The following is a 15520-nucleotide window of genomic DNA, read 5'->3' as shown; positions in this document are numbered from 1 at the left end:
TGACCTCCGAGGTCCCAAAGATTCTGGATCTCGAGCATCCCAGACTCCCATGCTCTTCTACCAGTTCCGAGGAAACTCGCTATCTACTGGGCCAGAGGGTCAGGCACGCTGAAGGCCAGCAGGTGGCGCACGCGCTCCCCTGAAGAGAAGGGCCCGCCCCGTCTCTACCAGTCCACTCGTTAAACCCTTCACGAGAGCTCCCTCGCCCCGCCCAATCTTCCTCTCGCGGACTCCGGGAAGTGACGCACTTCCGGTGGTGCCGCTTGGTGTGCGGCGTTTCCAGAGTGAGGACGCGATGGCGGAGCAGTGGTCCAATGATGCGGCTGAGGCTACGGCTACAGCCTCCGGGTCGAAGACGGCGAACACAGTTCCCAAAGAGCTTCTGTCGCTGGACCCGAAGCTGCAGAACGAGTTTCAGAAGCGGGTGGCTAGTGTCCGCAAGCACGGGGCTAATAAGGTGAGCGGCCGTTGAGCTGCGGCGGATGCCGCTGCTGACACGTGCACACCGTCCGTCAACGGTAGCTACGGGGGTGGGGTAGGGCGGGGACTCGAGCCACACGCTGCCCGAGGGGTCCGGCGCGTGCCCGGGGGAGGGGGGGTTTGTGACGAGACGGACACGCGCGTCCTTTCCCACCTGAGTGCGGCCCCGCTGGTCTTCCTGCCTGTCTCGGCCCGAGAGCGCGCTGTTTTATTTTCCTACTCTCCCCGGCCCCTCCCCATTCTTCTTGATGACCCATTCAGGTTTCCTGCGCCTCCGTAGGTGAGGGTCTACTTAGAAAAGGAGCCGAGCTTATACTTGACGTGACGTTTCTTAAGTGGGAAGCTGGGGTTTTTCCCTTAACGGGCCTGCCATCTGTGACTTGTGTCTGGAATGTTGCCCGGAGGAGATGTGAAAGGAGCTAGGTCATGAAGAATGAATAAGAGAATAGAATGGCAGCTGGAAGGGACCTTGGAGCACATCTAGGGTTTGGGTTGTCAGGTCAGAAAAGCCCTGAATAGCAGGTACCAGAGACCTGGAATATAGGCAAGAGACGGAAAATTAGAATTCTTGAGAAGAGAGAACAGTAAAGAAAGGAGAAATACATATGGTTGAGGAGACCTCATGTTACTAACCTAAACGTCTAATACTCCCTGATACAACCCCCCCCCATTGCAATATATCTTCTACCTCTTCTGAGGTAAGAACATCAAATATTGGGGTTGGGGGGAGTTGGGGGAGAAACAAAGAAAATTGGATATTCCTCCTCTCCCCCAGCCCAAGTAGTTTTAGAAGTACTTCAGGCCGTTATTTTTCGATTATGAGACAGTTAACCTCTAGGCATTGAGAGATAGGCCCCTTTCTAGTTTACCATCTAAAACAACCCCGTTGGTTTGCATGGTCATGTTTCAAACTTTTCTAAATACAGTGAAGAGTAAATATGTGAAGGGTTGAGATTTCGCTTGTTAAGGAAAGGTTTTACATGTGCAAGGTAAATTATTTTGGAGGCGTCTTTAGAATTACAAGTATGGGATCATAGGCTTAGAACTGGAAGGGGCCATCTAGGGCCTATTTCACAGAGGAGAGTTGGATTAGTTATATTTTGGGGAAACTTCTCTTAGGTTAAGTGAGAAGAGGAAATGATGTGAGCTTTTTTCCCCACCATCTTTTCAGCCAGAGAAACTGACTCCTGGAGTGGTGTATTTGGGTCACCTTCCCAGAGGACTTTATGAACCTCAACTCAAAGAATACTTCACACAATTTGGAACTGTCAAAAGACTCAGGCTCTCCCGAAGTAAAAAGGTAAAAATTTTATAGTTCATTGGATCATAGATTTCAAGCTTGAAGGGACTTAGAGGCTGATTTTTACACATTAGGAAACTGATTTTTGAAGAGGTTTAAGTTTCTTGCTCGGAGTCACACAATGAGTAAGATCTGTCCAAGGCAGGATTTGAACCTATCTTCCTGATTCCAAGTCTAGCACTCTATCCCTAATTTAGCCTGTTTTGTGGAAAAGGTTTATTTTCTTTCTATAGGACTTTTTGCCTGTACACATTTCTTCTTCCTCTTTCATTCTTTTCCAACCAGTTTCTATTGTTGAAACTTATATATAGAATAATTGGAAATCAGGAATTTATTGGAAGCACAATCATCCTAAATTTTATTTGATACATGTTCATTTGTTTTGAGTGTCAGGAGAGGATTGAATATGTTACCTTTCTGTAATATGCTTGCAATATAGTATTAAATCTAAGTTTGATTATTTCATCTATCATATTCCTAGGAAAAAATATGATTGCAAGAGGAATATAAACCATGATGCCTGGCCTTTTAACTTCTCCCTTGAGACTGAAAAATGACCATTGGAAATTTTACTTCAGGGTGAATTTGAATTGTTTTCAGAGCCTGCACACCTCCTATACTATCACTATTGCCTTCCCACCCTTCATTAAAAGTTGTGTCAGAAAAAGACCCCTCAGTCACTGTTATACCTTTACATTTTCATTAACAGTTTTAAGTGGTATCCAAGCATGTCATTTCTTAGTATGTACTACAGCTTGTGGATCTGTGACATTTCTATAGTTTTTAGGTACTGGAATTAAATAACCCCAAAAGGCAGATGCCTTTGTCATGGTACAATTCAACAAACATTAAGTATCTGTAATGTATAAGAGGGTCTATTGTAAATACTGCTAAGTGATGGATTAACAAAGACCAACAATGAAAACAAGTCTTTGCCTTTAAAGTAATCTGGAATGGTTTACTAGAGGAAGTAGTACCTTAGTTAAGCCTTGAAGAAGCTAACATGCAGATGCTTGGAGACAGAAGATAGATGCCAAGATTAGGGAACAGCACGGAAACCGTTTTGATTGAAATTTAGAAGTTGTAAGGGGAGTACTGTGAAATCTGGAGTGAAAGAAATGGAGCCAGATTGTGGAGTTTTAAGTGCTGGGTGAAGGCATTTGTATTTTATCTGCAGTAGAGAAACTCGGAAAGTTCTTGAACAAGGGCATGACATGGTTATATCTGTGCTATTATGCCAAAGATTATGTTCAGGTTGGGAACAAGCTAGGTGGTGCCATGGATAGGCCTGGAGTCTGGAAGACTCCACTTCCTGAGTTCAAATCTGACCTCAGGTACTTACTAGCTGTCCCTGAGCAAGTCACTTAACCCTGTTTGCCTCAGTTTCCTCAACTGTAAAATGAGCATCTTTTTCCAAGAAAACCCAAATATGGTTGCAATGAGTGAACAACATTTGGGTTGATCATTTTAGGCCAGTTAAAGCTGCTGCCCCCAAACTTTTTCCTCTTATTGCCTAGTAAGAGGAATGCCTTTCTCTAAAGGAATTGAATTGAGAATTTCGGAATATGACTTAAAAATTTACCAGCTCATGTGTAAAGATGATGAAAAATCATAAGACTGGATCTCCTTTCTTAGCTTTATGCTAGCAATACAACATACTTTGGAGGGAGTTAGGTCAATCAGGATACTTACTACCTGTCTTCAAGTATTTGAAGGGCTATTATGCCCCAAAGGGTAGAACTAGAAATAATGATTAGAAGTTGGCAGAAAAACCAATTTATTCTTGGCCAGATGGTCAGAGAGGTCTTCCAACTCTTAAAATATATGATTTTGCCACCTGGAATGACAGATTTTCTAGACAACTTCCCAGAGACACATAAGTAGTTGAGATCCAAGCAAATGCACTGCTTCCCACTTTCTACTTGTCTCATAGTTCTATGATTTTATTTTATAAGTTTTTGTTGATATTTTCTATTTCTTATATTTTTCTCAATAATTCCACTTCCTCCTACAGAGCCAATTCATATGACAAATAGCAACTTTTAAGAGAAAAAAAATTTGCACAACTGATAGATACTTTTTAAAAGTCCAAAAATGTGCAATATCTAACACTGATGAACCTCCTACCTCTGAGACAAAGGGGTAGTTTGGAGATTGTCTTCTCATATATCTTCATTTGAGTCCTGCTTGATCTTTATAATTTTGTTTTTAAGATTTTTGGTGTGTGGTTCTCTTCATTGTTGTGTAGCTACTCTGTGTGTGTGTGTGTGGGGGGGTTCTTGGTTCTGTTTACTATTCATATAGATATTTCCATGCTTCTCTGTAATCGTCACACTCCATTACAGTGCCACAATTTGTTTAGCTATTCCCCAACTGATTGACATCTATTTTGTTTTGTTATTTCTAATTCTTTATTATCATAAAAAATGCCACTATAAATATTTTGGAGTACATCAGGACTTTCTCCTTATTGATATCCTTGGGAAAGCCCAGTAATGGTTCAAAGGCTATGGACATTTTGGTCACTTTATTTACATAATTCCATGTTGCTTTTCCAAAAGGATCATTCCATTTCACAGTTCTACCAACGATGTATTAATGTGTCTGTCTTTTACCAACTCTTCCAACATTGACTGATTTTTTTTTTTTTGTCATTTTTGTTAATTTGCATCTCATGATTTTAAGGCATTATTCTCACCATCACATGAAAGTAGATTTCCTACTGCCAGTAGCTTGTACAACTGAACCCATCCTATTCTGTAGAAGCCCTTGAAACTTCAGTGGAAGTTTCTGCACCATCACTTTCTGTGCTGCTTTGCTTCTTCCTAGCAGTTATAGAAGTATTTGAGTGATCCTCTTCTATACGGAATATGGCAGCACTTCTGCTCACTTTCAATTCCTAGGCTCAGTGGTCCCTAATCTGATTAGGTAGTATAATGGTATATAAATACAGGAACACTTTCCATTTATGACACCACTACTGCTCTTTTTTTTTTTTTTGTGAGGCAATTGGGGCCAAGTGACTTGCCCAGAGTCACACAGCTAGCAAGTGTGAAGGGTCTGAGGCCGGATTTGAACTCAGGTACTCCTAAATCCAGGGCCGGTGCTCTATCCACTGCGCCATCTAGCTGCCCCACTACTGCTCTTATAAAGACAATGCTATTTTCTGAATAAAAATGTCATGTTCATTACAACAGAAGTCCTGGATTCTAGTGATAGTAAAAGTCACATACTCGTGTCAGTAAGTATGAACTGCCTTACTCTGTGTCAGGCACTGTGCTAAGCACTGGGAATTAAAAGAAAGTTTAAAAAAAAACATTGCTCTTTAGGGGGCCATAATCTGATGGAGGAGAATTTAAGGTGTCTAGGAGACATCCATTTTGATATGGTTGTAATATTTAGAGATTTGGGAATGTGAGATTAAAGATCTGGAGATAGGTTAGGGCTGGATAAGTATGTCTGAGAATCATTTACATAGAGATAAGTGAATCCTTGGGAGGTGATGAGATCAAAGTGAAAATAGTAGAAGGAGAAAAGAAGAGTGTCCAGGAAAGAGCCTTGGGGGACACTTCTGGTTAGATGGATACAACCTGGAGAAAGATTCAGCAAAGGAAACTGAAAGGGAATGATGGTCATACAGGAAGGAGAACCAAGAGAGGGCAGCGTCCTGAAAAACTGGAGGGAAAACAGTTTAGGAGATGTAGATATATAAATGGCTCCATGTTTGTATCACAACTGTATTAACCTTCCTCTTTTTTTTTTTTAAATCACTGGCCATTCATGATTGTGTGATGTCATGTATTATGTTCGATGTCTAGTCTGGCACACTTAATGCGTGACTTAAATGACTTAAATTAGTGAAATTCTAGGAATTTTTTTTTGTTTATTAAAATTTTCACACTCTGCCTTCTCATGATGGACTTTCTCTTGCAGACTGGAAATAGTAAGGGCTATGGATTTCTGGAGTTCGAATCTGATGATGTTGCTAAGATTGTTGCTGACACAATGAACAACTACCTTTTTTGTGAAAGGCTATTGAAGTGTAAGTATCTCTTTGGAAGTTATTTTTCTGTCAGACTTGTGACATGATTATAATAAGATTTCTATTCCAGGGGTGGGCTGTCTTCTCTTTTTCCCTTTTATCTTACATTTAAAATTACAAATGAGTCCTCTTTTAGTATTAGAAGTTTATGTGTATGGTGATCAGGCCACTCAGCCACTTAGAGACAACTCATTTCATTTCCAGGGCAATTCCTTGTGGATAATTGGTGAGATTTAGGTGCATTTCCCAGTTTCCAATTCAGAGTAATGCCTATCAGAATTTTGTTAAGATAATTTCATGAAAAACCTATTTGAGCCCTCATTTTTAAAGCAAAATACTTAACTTGCTCTCTGTCCCTTGGAGGGAAGGGCAGGGTATGAGCCAGCAAGAAGCATATCTACAAAGTACCATCCAATGCATAGCCATGTTCCTTCTCTTACCTGATTATAAAGTGATTCTTCACTTCTCCAACAGCATAGGAGAACATTCTACAAAATGAATATTCTAGATAACAATTTTACATCTTACAGAAACTTTAGCATGATTGGATTTGAAGGAAGTCATGCTATAAAATATTACTATAATTAACAGTACTCGTCTACAAAGCAGAATTTCTTTAAGTGAGCAATAGGTCAACTTTTTCCAGGTAAACAAGATGGAGTTTTATATAGTAGAAAGAGCCCTAGATGTGGAATTGAAGACCTGAGTTCGAATGACTCTCCTCCTATTTGCTATCTCTGTGACTTTAGGCAAGTCAGTATCCCTGGGCCCTTCTTGTCGTCATCTGTGAAATGAGGAGGTTGGATTTGGCCTCATGAGTTCTCTTCTAGCTATAAATCTGTGCTCTGGTCTTCAGATAAATGGAGTGTTAATATATATTGCCTTAAAATTATTCTCTAGTTTCAAAGTCTTGTTTGCCCACCTAGAGTAATCTCCATAAGGATGTGTTTCTTTGGCATCCTCTACTGTGTTTGCAGACAGGTGGTTTTGGTGTTGTATTAACACTTTTGGCAGAGTGGTTTGATAAAGAAGCTAGGTACCTTACAGCAATAACACTGCTACACTTATACACAAGAAGAAAAGGACCCTATGTCCAAAAAGTTTTTATAGCATCTATTTTCATGGTGGAAAAGAATTGAGAACAGAGGGGACAAGTTATATATGTGTATTTTATGAAATATTCTTGTGCTGTAAGAAATGATGAGGTGGTTTTTGTAGAAAGAAAACTTGTATGAACTGGTGTGAAGTGAGCAGAACCAGGATAACAATTTATACAGTAACAAAAGTATTGTAAAGATAAACAATTTTGAAAGACTTAGGAGAATTCTGATCAATCCAGTGGAACCAACCACAGTTCCAAAGGACTCATGATCCATCTTGAGATAATAGGTGCTGGACCCAGGGTGCAGATTGAAGTTTTTTTTTTTCTTTGTATGTGGCTATTGCAGGAATTTGCTTGACTATATATGTCTGTAACAGGGGTTTTTGTTTTCTTAATGTGTGAGGGAGAGGGAGGAGGGAGGTGGAGAGAGGATTCAGAACTGAAAATAAAGTAAAATTGAATTTTAGAAAAAAGCTGGGTCCGTACTCAGTTGAGGTAGGTTGGGAAATCACTGACTAACATTGTTTTCTTTGCCCTCCATCACCTCAAAAATAAAATGTTTGTTTTTGGTTTGGGTTTTCATTTTTGTCATATCCTATTGGTACATTAATCTGAATTAGTCTGAGCATCACAGACTCTCTGTACCTGCTATGGTGCATTTCACTACTCTACCAGAGACCTGCAGTGGACTGAGTACTCTCCTGCTCTTATCCTTGAGGTGCTGAATTCCACATCTCCCACTCCCACACACTCTTGGGCAGCTAGATGGCTCTGTGGATAGAGTACCAGGCCTGCAATTGGGAAGACTCATCTTCCTGAGTCCAAATCTGGCTTCAAATACTAGCTGTATGATACTGGGCAAATCACTTAACCCTGTCTGCCTCAGTTTCCTCATCTGTAAAATGAGCTAGAGAAGGAAACTGCAAACCACTCCAGTATCTTTGCCAAGAAACACCAGGTGGCATCATGAAGAGTCAGACATGACTGAAACAACTGAGTAGCAACAATGGTGCCATAATATTTATTACATTTTATACCACAGTTCAACCATTTTGCAATTGTTTGACACATGGGTAATGTTCAGCTTTTTGCTCTGAATAATACTGATGAATCTAGACAGCTTTCTAATACTTCCTGAGTTATATCTGCAAAGAGTGACTCTAGCATTTGATTTGGAGATCTGTGTTGCATTATAATTCAGCTATTTACATATTTAAATATGAGCACAGAATAATTTTCCAAAAACAAAAAAAGGTAGGTCTTATCATCCATGCTATTATAAACCTGTGTTGTTTTAATTATCTCCAGATAATTTGAAATTATTTCTAGTCTTCCATGCTGCTGCTACTAACTACTTGTGCTACCTGCTTGTGCATTTCTGTAACATTGTGCCTAAATAAAGGTCAGGAGATCTAGATTCCAGTATTAGTTCAAACTACTAGTGAGTAGTGAGATAGCTGGTGAGATAGCAGACTCTGGGCCTGGAGTTGGGAACCCCTAAATTCAAATGCAGCCATTGACACTTAACTAACTGTAAACTGTTTGCCTCAGTTTCCTCATTTGTAAAATGGGATAATGTAGCACCTATTTCCCAAAAATATGAGGATAAAATGAGATATTATTTATAAAGTAAAGCCCTGAGCATAGTGCCTGACACATACAGTAGTTGATATATAAATATTAGTTATTATCAAAGCTAGGTTTTGTGAAATATTGTACATACAGGTATATGAAAATTTCCTGGAAGCTTTCTGCTGCAAGCAACCATAGAAATCTGAGATTTGACTCCTGGAATTTCTTGTTAAGGGGTAGAGAAACACTGGATATAAGGATCGGTGATGAGGAAATGGCAATAAAATAAATGTGTAAAAGTAGAGTTCCTGGTAGAGTTTTCATAATTAAGTATATAAAGAAGTCAAAGGTTCTGATTTTGATTATCCTTTTTCTAACACATGAAACTCAGCATATTATTTATGAGATCAGCATTTACATGTTTTTCCTTATTATATTTATATGTTTTATATATTTATATATTATATATAAATTATAGTCACACTATAATTTATTTGATTGTGGTTTGAAGGTAGTAGTAACTAGGAAAACCATCTTCCATTTTCTCTAGGTCATTTTGTGCCTCCTGAAAAAGTACATGAAGAACTTTTCAAAGGCTGTGACATTCCATTTTCAAAGCCCTCTCATCCAGCAGTAAAACGCTATAACAAGGAACGGACATATGAAGAAAAGATAAGAATGGAGAAGCGATTTAAAAAGAAAGAAAATAAGCTCCGAAAGAGATTAGCTGAAAAGGGAATTGATTATACATTTCCTAAATTAGTAAGTGTTTCTTTATTAAATACATTTTAAAATCTCTGAAGTCATAGTCATAGCTTAAGGATTTTATGTATTTGGCCAAGTGTTAGGAATATATCTTTGCCAAAGTTAGCCTTGGGAATTGTATTCAGTAAGCTTAATTTACTGTGTGGCACCTTAAATCTGAAGGTGAGTTGAATGTCACTACCATTTTATGATAGGAGAAATATCCTAATCCCTACCCCCATGCAAGTTAGTTTAGTTTTTCCTTAAAAGGTATTATGGAGCAGCTAGGTGGTGCCGTGGATAGAGCACCAGCCCTGGAGTCAGGAGGACCTGAGTTCAAATCCAGGCTCAGACACTTGACATTTACCAGCTGTGTGACCCTGAGCAAGTCACTTAACCCCATTGCCTCACCAAAAAAAAACAAACAGAAATGGGCAGCTAGGTGGTGCAGTGGATAAAGTACCAGCCCTGGATTCAGGAAGACCTGAGTTCAAATTCTGCCTTAGACACTTGACACTTGCTAGCTGTGTGACCCTGGGCAAGTCACTTAACCCCCATTGCCCTGCCAAAAAAAAAGTGGGGTATTGAGACCTTCTTCCAGATTTGGTTGGCTCTATTTATATCACATTCTCATTGCCTGAGCACAAAGCAGTCCTGAAGAGCTCTAGGGGCACTCTGCTGCTTGGCTGCTAGATCTTGATGACTTAGGAATGGGAGATTTGTTCAGCCAAATCATCTTGAAGGTGTTCTCAGTGCCTGTCTTGCTTGAATATTCTTCGGTTATGGCTAATAACTCATTTTGTTCCAATATCGAGCCTAAAGTGCCTCAGGGACTTGATTGAATCAAGACAAGACCAGAATATTTGTCCTAGTTTTGCAGGATTGGAGCATAATAAACTGAGTGAGCAGTGCAAAGGAAGGTAAGTACTGACTGGCCTTCATACTTTTGGTGGAGCTTTTGGTGATGCTTCTAGAATGATGGCTGCTTGCTGTGAGCTTCACCTCTTAGACACATTAGAGAGTAAACTTCCTAAGGCCATGCAGCAAGGAAAGACCCATGTGAGTATGCCTGACCTTAAGAAAATTGGGCAAACTTTGTTTTAGGCCCTTCGGCTTTGTTTGGACTTACAGCATGATAATTTAAGTCTTTATAGTCTATTAGGGGAATCTCTAAAGAACTTGGCTTACCTTCAGAGCAGCCTGGAAGGGTTCAGGTTTAGGGAAGGGAGAAAAGAGATTTCCCTTCATTGAGAGGACCAGTTCCAAATAACTAGCTGTGCTCTGTGTTTATTGGGACTGGATATCTTTGTATGTAATAGACATTAGCACCCAACTTAGGAGACGTCTCCTACTTCAAAGAGTCTAACTAGCTTTTAGGAAGTCATATTTGTATAAACACTTTGGTTTTAGTGATTTTTTTTTTTTTTTTGAAAATGACTGAGCAGCTGAATCAGCAGTCTTAAAGTTGTATATGGAAATAACTAGCCATTGAGAAGGTGATAAGAAATTCTTCAACAGTGAGAAAATGCAAACCCAAGCAATACCTTGTATTTTAGTCTTGTTTTAACTGTGCTGAAGAAATTATTAGAGTTTTGTTTTTAACTTAGAATTTGAGACAAACCTCAATTTTGCCACACAATTTGGGTTGGGGGTGCAGATGCTTTGCTGAAAGCCCTTAGAGATAGAGAAAGGTGGCATTTGAAAAAACAACCTTAAATTCTTCCTGCAGGGCCTAAATATATTTATGGAATTAGGGATAGATGTGCCCATTGCCTCCCGTTTAATTAGCTGAGGATAGTCAGGGATGCTTCAAGGGTGTTTAAAGTTTCCACTCTCCTCCTACCCCAATGAACTATATTTCTGTGCTACCTCTAATGAGGCATCCCTGAAGAGCATAGAACTCAGGCCCCAGGTGAGTTTCCTCAGCCTCAGCATAAATGACTGCTCCTTTCACATGGGAAATAAAGCACATGTACTGGCTGAGAGGAGTCTCTGGCTTTGTTGCCTTTTGTGTTATGTTTATCCCCCAGCATAGGAGGGTAAGAGTTAGGCCCCAGCAGTAGCAGCACCCACAGTGCTTTTGTTTAGTACAAGTGCTCAGGCCTGCATTAGTACTCCATCCCAGCATAAGACAGAGAGCTTAGACTAAAGTAGTGGCAGTTGTCTTTTCCATGGCACAGGGCTAAGAGTGACTGGCAGAGTGGGCAGCTGACAGTAGATAAAGTTCCAGTAGCAGTCAACCCAATGACCAAAGAGTATAACCTTAGATGATTACTGTAACAGAAAATTGATTTGGAGCCTCCACTATGCTGCCAGCACAACACCCAATGATAATTGTTCAATTCCTTCTCAAGAAGGATTGAGAGGGGGGCAGCTAGGTGGCGCAGTGGATAGAGCACCAACCCTGGAGTCAGGAGTACCTGAGTTCAAATCCGGCCTCAGACACTTAACACTTACTAGTCGTGTGACCCTGGGCAAGTCACTTAATCCCAATTGCCTCACTAAAAAAAAAAAAGAAGGAGGAGGAGGATTGAGAGGACCAAGGAGTGGCATATGTGTCCCCCAAGGCCCTCCCCTCTTTTTTTCTGAACCATTTCAAAGCCAGAGTAGTCGATTTTTAAAGGGATGAGCAATTTTCAGGTATGACTTAACTATGATTTATAGAGTGTAGGTCTTTTGTATTAGGCCAGCTTTGTTACTTAACTACTGAAGTTGGGAGTAAGTACAATGTAATTGCAAGCTTGTTCAATTACGATTGAATCCCTGTGGATTTGATGGCTTCCTGGACCTGACTCAGAGTTCTTTCTGATCAACTCAAGTCTTTGAACCTGTTATTCTTACCCTTGCCCAGCCTCTTTTATATTTTCTCTGTCCCTATCTTTTATTATTTCTGGATTTTTTTTTACAAATCTCAATACAGGTTACTAATGACTTCCTAATTAATAAATATTATGGTCTTTTCTCAGTTCTTCCTTTCTTGACCTTGTTGCAATTTTTGTCTCAGCCAACTACTCCTACTTCCTGAATATTCCCCTCCTCCTTTGATTTCCATATCATTCATACCTGCTTCTTATCTGTCTTATTTCTCTTTAATCACCTTCATTGATTCATTTTCTACTTCCTACTCCTTAAATATAATGTCCCCTTATACCTCATCTTAGGCTCTCTCTAAACTTCTTCCCTTCATTATCTTATCTACTTCCATGACTTAGTTTTTACTTCTATTTAGATAATCCCCAAATCTAAATTTTCATTTCCAATATCTGAAACTCTTTCCTAGATTTCCAAATACCTACATTGGTATGTGTTTGAGGTGTTGGAGGGGGAAAGGGTGGATATTTCCAAAACTCAACTCCTCTTCCCTCCTCTCAGTTTTCTTCTTTCTGTTGAGAATACAACAATTTCCCCAGAAATTTAGGAGATGTATCTTTTTTCTTCCTCATCTCTGCTTATAAGTATACCTGTCTTGAGGGCAGCTATTTAGCTCAGTGGATAAAGCACCAGCCCAGTATTCAGGAGGACCTGAATTCAAATCTGGTCTCAGACACTTGACACTTAAACTAGCTGTGTGACCCTGGGCAAGTCACTTAACCCTAACTTAACAATGAGGATTGCCCCCCAACCAAAAAAAAAAGTATACCTGTCTGCATCTGGCACAGACTTTGGTAATCATCTTCTAACTATAGTTCCCCCTCTTCTAGGCCCTCCGTTGTACAGTCTGTTATTCCTAATGCATAGTTCTGACCATGTTATACTACTATGGCAAAAAGCTTTCAGTGGCTTCTTACAGATTTGAGCCTTTCCACAATCTTATTTACTGGCTTATCTTTCCAGCCTTGTTTTCCATTACTCCATTTCACATACTTGATGAGCCAACCAAATTGGAACACTATTCTCCTGTCTCAACCTGCTGTTAAAGTCATTCTCAGCTGACACCTCCTCCATGACATTTTTTACTGATTCTTTGATCTCAATACCTCTTCCTAGTCCAAATTTTCCTAAAGAACTTTAGATTTCATCCTTACCCATATCACATTATATATTGTGTGTATTTATTTGTTCACACTTCTCTTTTCTTGCCCTCCTGACACCTATATTCAGACTGGAAGTATCAATCCCTTGAGGGAAGCAACTGGTCTCCTTTTTAATATTATGTATTTTTATTCAGTTTAAAATACTGTTCTGAGAAGGGGTCTCTAGGCTTCATAAAACTGAGTTGGGGGAAGCAGGTGTCCATGAAAATGAAGGTTAAAAATTACTGGTCTGAATTGTTATCAGTAACAAAAGTAATAATGTTGAAACTATATTAAAATTTTGTCATCTTAAAATTTTGTTTAAGGTTTTACGGAACAGGAGAAAAAAGACGGTTTCAGGGACTACTCTTCAGAAGTCTGTTGATAATGAGGTAAAATTATTTGGGGCACCAAATATTAGCAGTGGATACTACGATTGTTTCAAAGTCCACCAAAAGCGAATGAAAATGCTTATATAGATATATAAGGGGGATCGTGTATATATGTGATTTGTTAAATATGTATTACAGGATTTACCCAAGAGGGAGAAAATGAATGTTTCAGATACTGCCTTTGATTCTGTGGACAGCCAGGTAAAATTACATTATTTATGCTGCATAGAGTTTTAGATATAGTAACTGCTGATAAACTTGATAGGTGAAAATAACTTACTCATTTCTTTTAAAATTCAGAAATCAAGGGTGTTTTATAATAAAATTCTTTATGTATGGGGAGTTAGAGTTTGAGATAAGTTTAACAGAAACTATTAAAGTTGACTTACTATAGTATGTTTTACATTTTGATTCCCCTAAATGTATATGAGATACATAAGTTGAAAAAGTAGTATTTGCAACTAACATCATGGACTACAGTATTAATGTTCTAATTAATTTATCAGGGCAGAGATCAGTCTTGTTTTCTTGACAAGTATCTGAATTACTACCTACTTGTATATGCAAATTGGATTAAGTATGGAAAAGGCTTGAAATTAATATAGAAACCAGATTTACAGCTGCTTTCTAAAAGTAGACTATGTCTAATATCCTTACTCTTTGACTTTGTGCAAATCACTTGATTTTCCTATCCCCTCAGTCCTCTAATCTCTAAAATAAACTATTTGGACTAGATTACTTCTTGTGTCCTTATTTTATTTTAGAAAGTCCACAAATTGAGAGTCTTCACATATACAAACCAGAAATCACATTCAACAGTTACTTTTGTCTTTTGCTTCTTGTACCTAGGGCCCCACGCCCATTTGTTCACCAACATTTTTAGAGAGGCGGAAAGCTCAAGCAGCTGAAATGAATGATGACGATGAAGATAATGAAATTGTACTTAAACTACCACCAATTGTTAACAAGAAAGTAACACCATTGACTCAGACTCCACCGGGTTCAAGAAGAAAAAAGGCAAAGAACAATAAAGGATTATCCTGAATATGACATATACCCAGGGAGCTTGGGTTTTGTTATTAGAACCTATTCTTGTATATGACGGCAGTTTTGAGTGGTTCTTCTTAACCATTTGTTTATTGTTAATTTTGTGGGGGAAATCTTTTGTAAAATTCTTCCATTTACCAATATAGATGATAATAACTACTTTTGCTTTAATAATGTTTGAAGAAATTATTTTACTTTTATGAAAGGAAGTAAAATTATTTTTGTATTTACTCATTCTTTAGCATGATAAAACAAGGTAAATGTTTTCAAGCTTTGCTAAACATAGAATGGTAATACTCAAATTTAGGGGAGGAAATGACATAAACATCAGGGGGAAATTTTTCACTGAGTACATCAGGGAAAATGTTAACCTACTGTTGCCAAAAGATATAACGCATACTACCTTTTCAGCTGTACTCTGCTGCTTGCGTTATGCAGATACTTTGCATTTCTCTTGCTTTTGTTTTATTCACAGTCTTAGGTAAACCCTATGGTTGGAAAGAACCTGTTACTGTTACTGAGTGCTTTACTAAACCACATTGGTTTTTTAAATCAACTTGTACATTAATCTTTGGCCAGCATGCTAACACAAAGGGATTCACATCAGACATATGCCCTTTGTTATTGAACCTATATTATTTTGCAATACATCCAAACTTCACTATAATACTGTTCATCGTCCCAAAAAATACCCATTTATGATGCTTATGTCCTATGAAGGAAGCTGTCCTTATAATGTTTACCTAATGGCTTATTTTAATGGAGTCTATGTTAGGTAGGAGTTATTGTCTAAACTTAGCTACCTCATTAAATGGGTGCAATCATTTT

At 38.9% G+C, this 15520-nt stretch overlaps 1 protein-coding gene across 1 annotated transcript; it reads left to right on the top strand.

The window, feature by feature from the left end:
- The first annotated feature begins 249 nt into the window (after positions 1–249).
- NIFK (nucleolar protein interacting with the FHA domain of MKI67) lies at positions 250–14701 on the top strand. The gene is made up of 7 exons (XM_043998325.1): positions 250–457; positions 1652–1780; positions 5714–5822; positions 9047–9258; positions 13580–13645; positions 13784–13846; positions 14495–14701. Exons 1-7 carry the CDS (start codon positions 296–298, stop codon positions 14687–14689), a joined length of 936 nt encoding a protein of 311 aa, XP_043854260.1. The 5' UTR covers positions 250–295; the 3' UTR covers positions 14690–14701.
- Positions 14702–15520: the final 819 nt, after the last annotated feature.

Source organism: Dromiciops gliroides, chromosome 3, assembly GCF_019393635.1.
Source record: "Dromiciops gliroides isolate mDroGli1 chromosome 3, mDroGli1.pri, whole genome shotgun sequence".
Taxonomy (NCBI): domain Eukaryota; kingdom Metazoa; phylum Chordata; class Mammalia; order Microbiotheria; family Microbiotheriidae; genus Dromiciops; species Dromiciops gliroides.
This window is presented reverse-complemented; position numbering and strand designations above follow the sequence as displayed.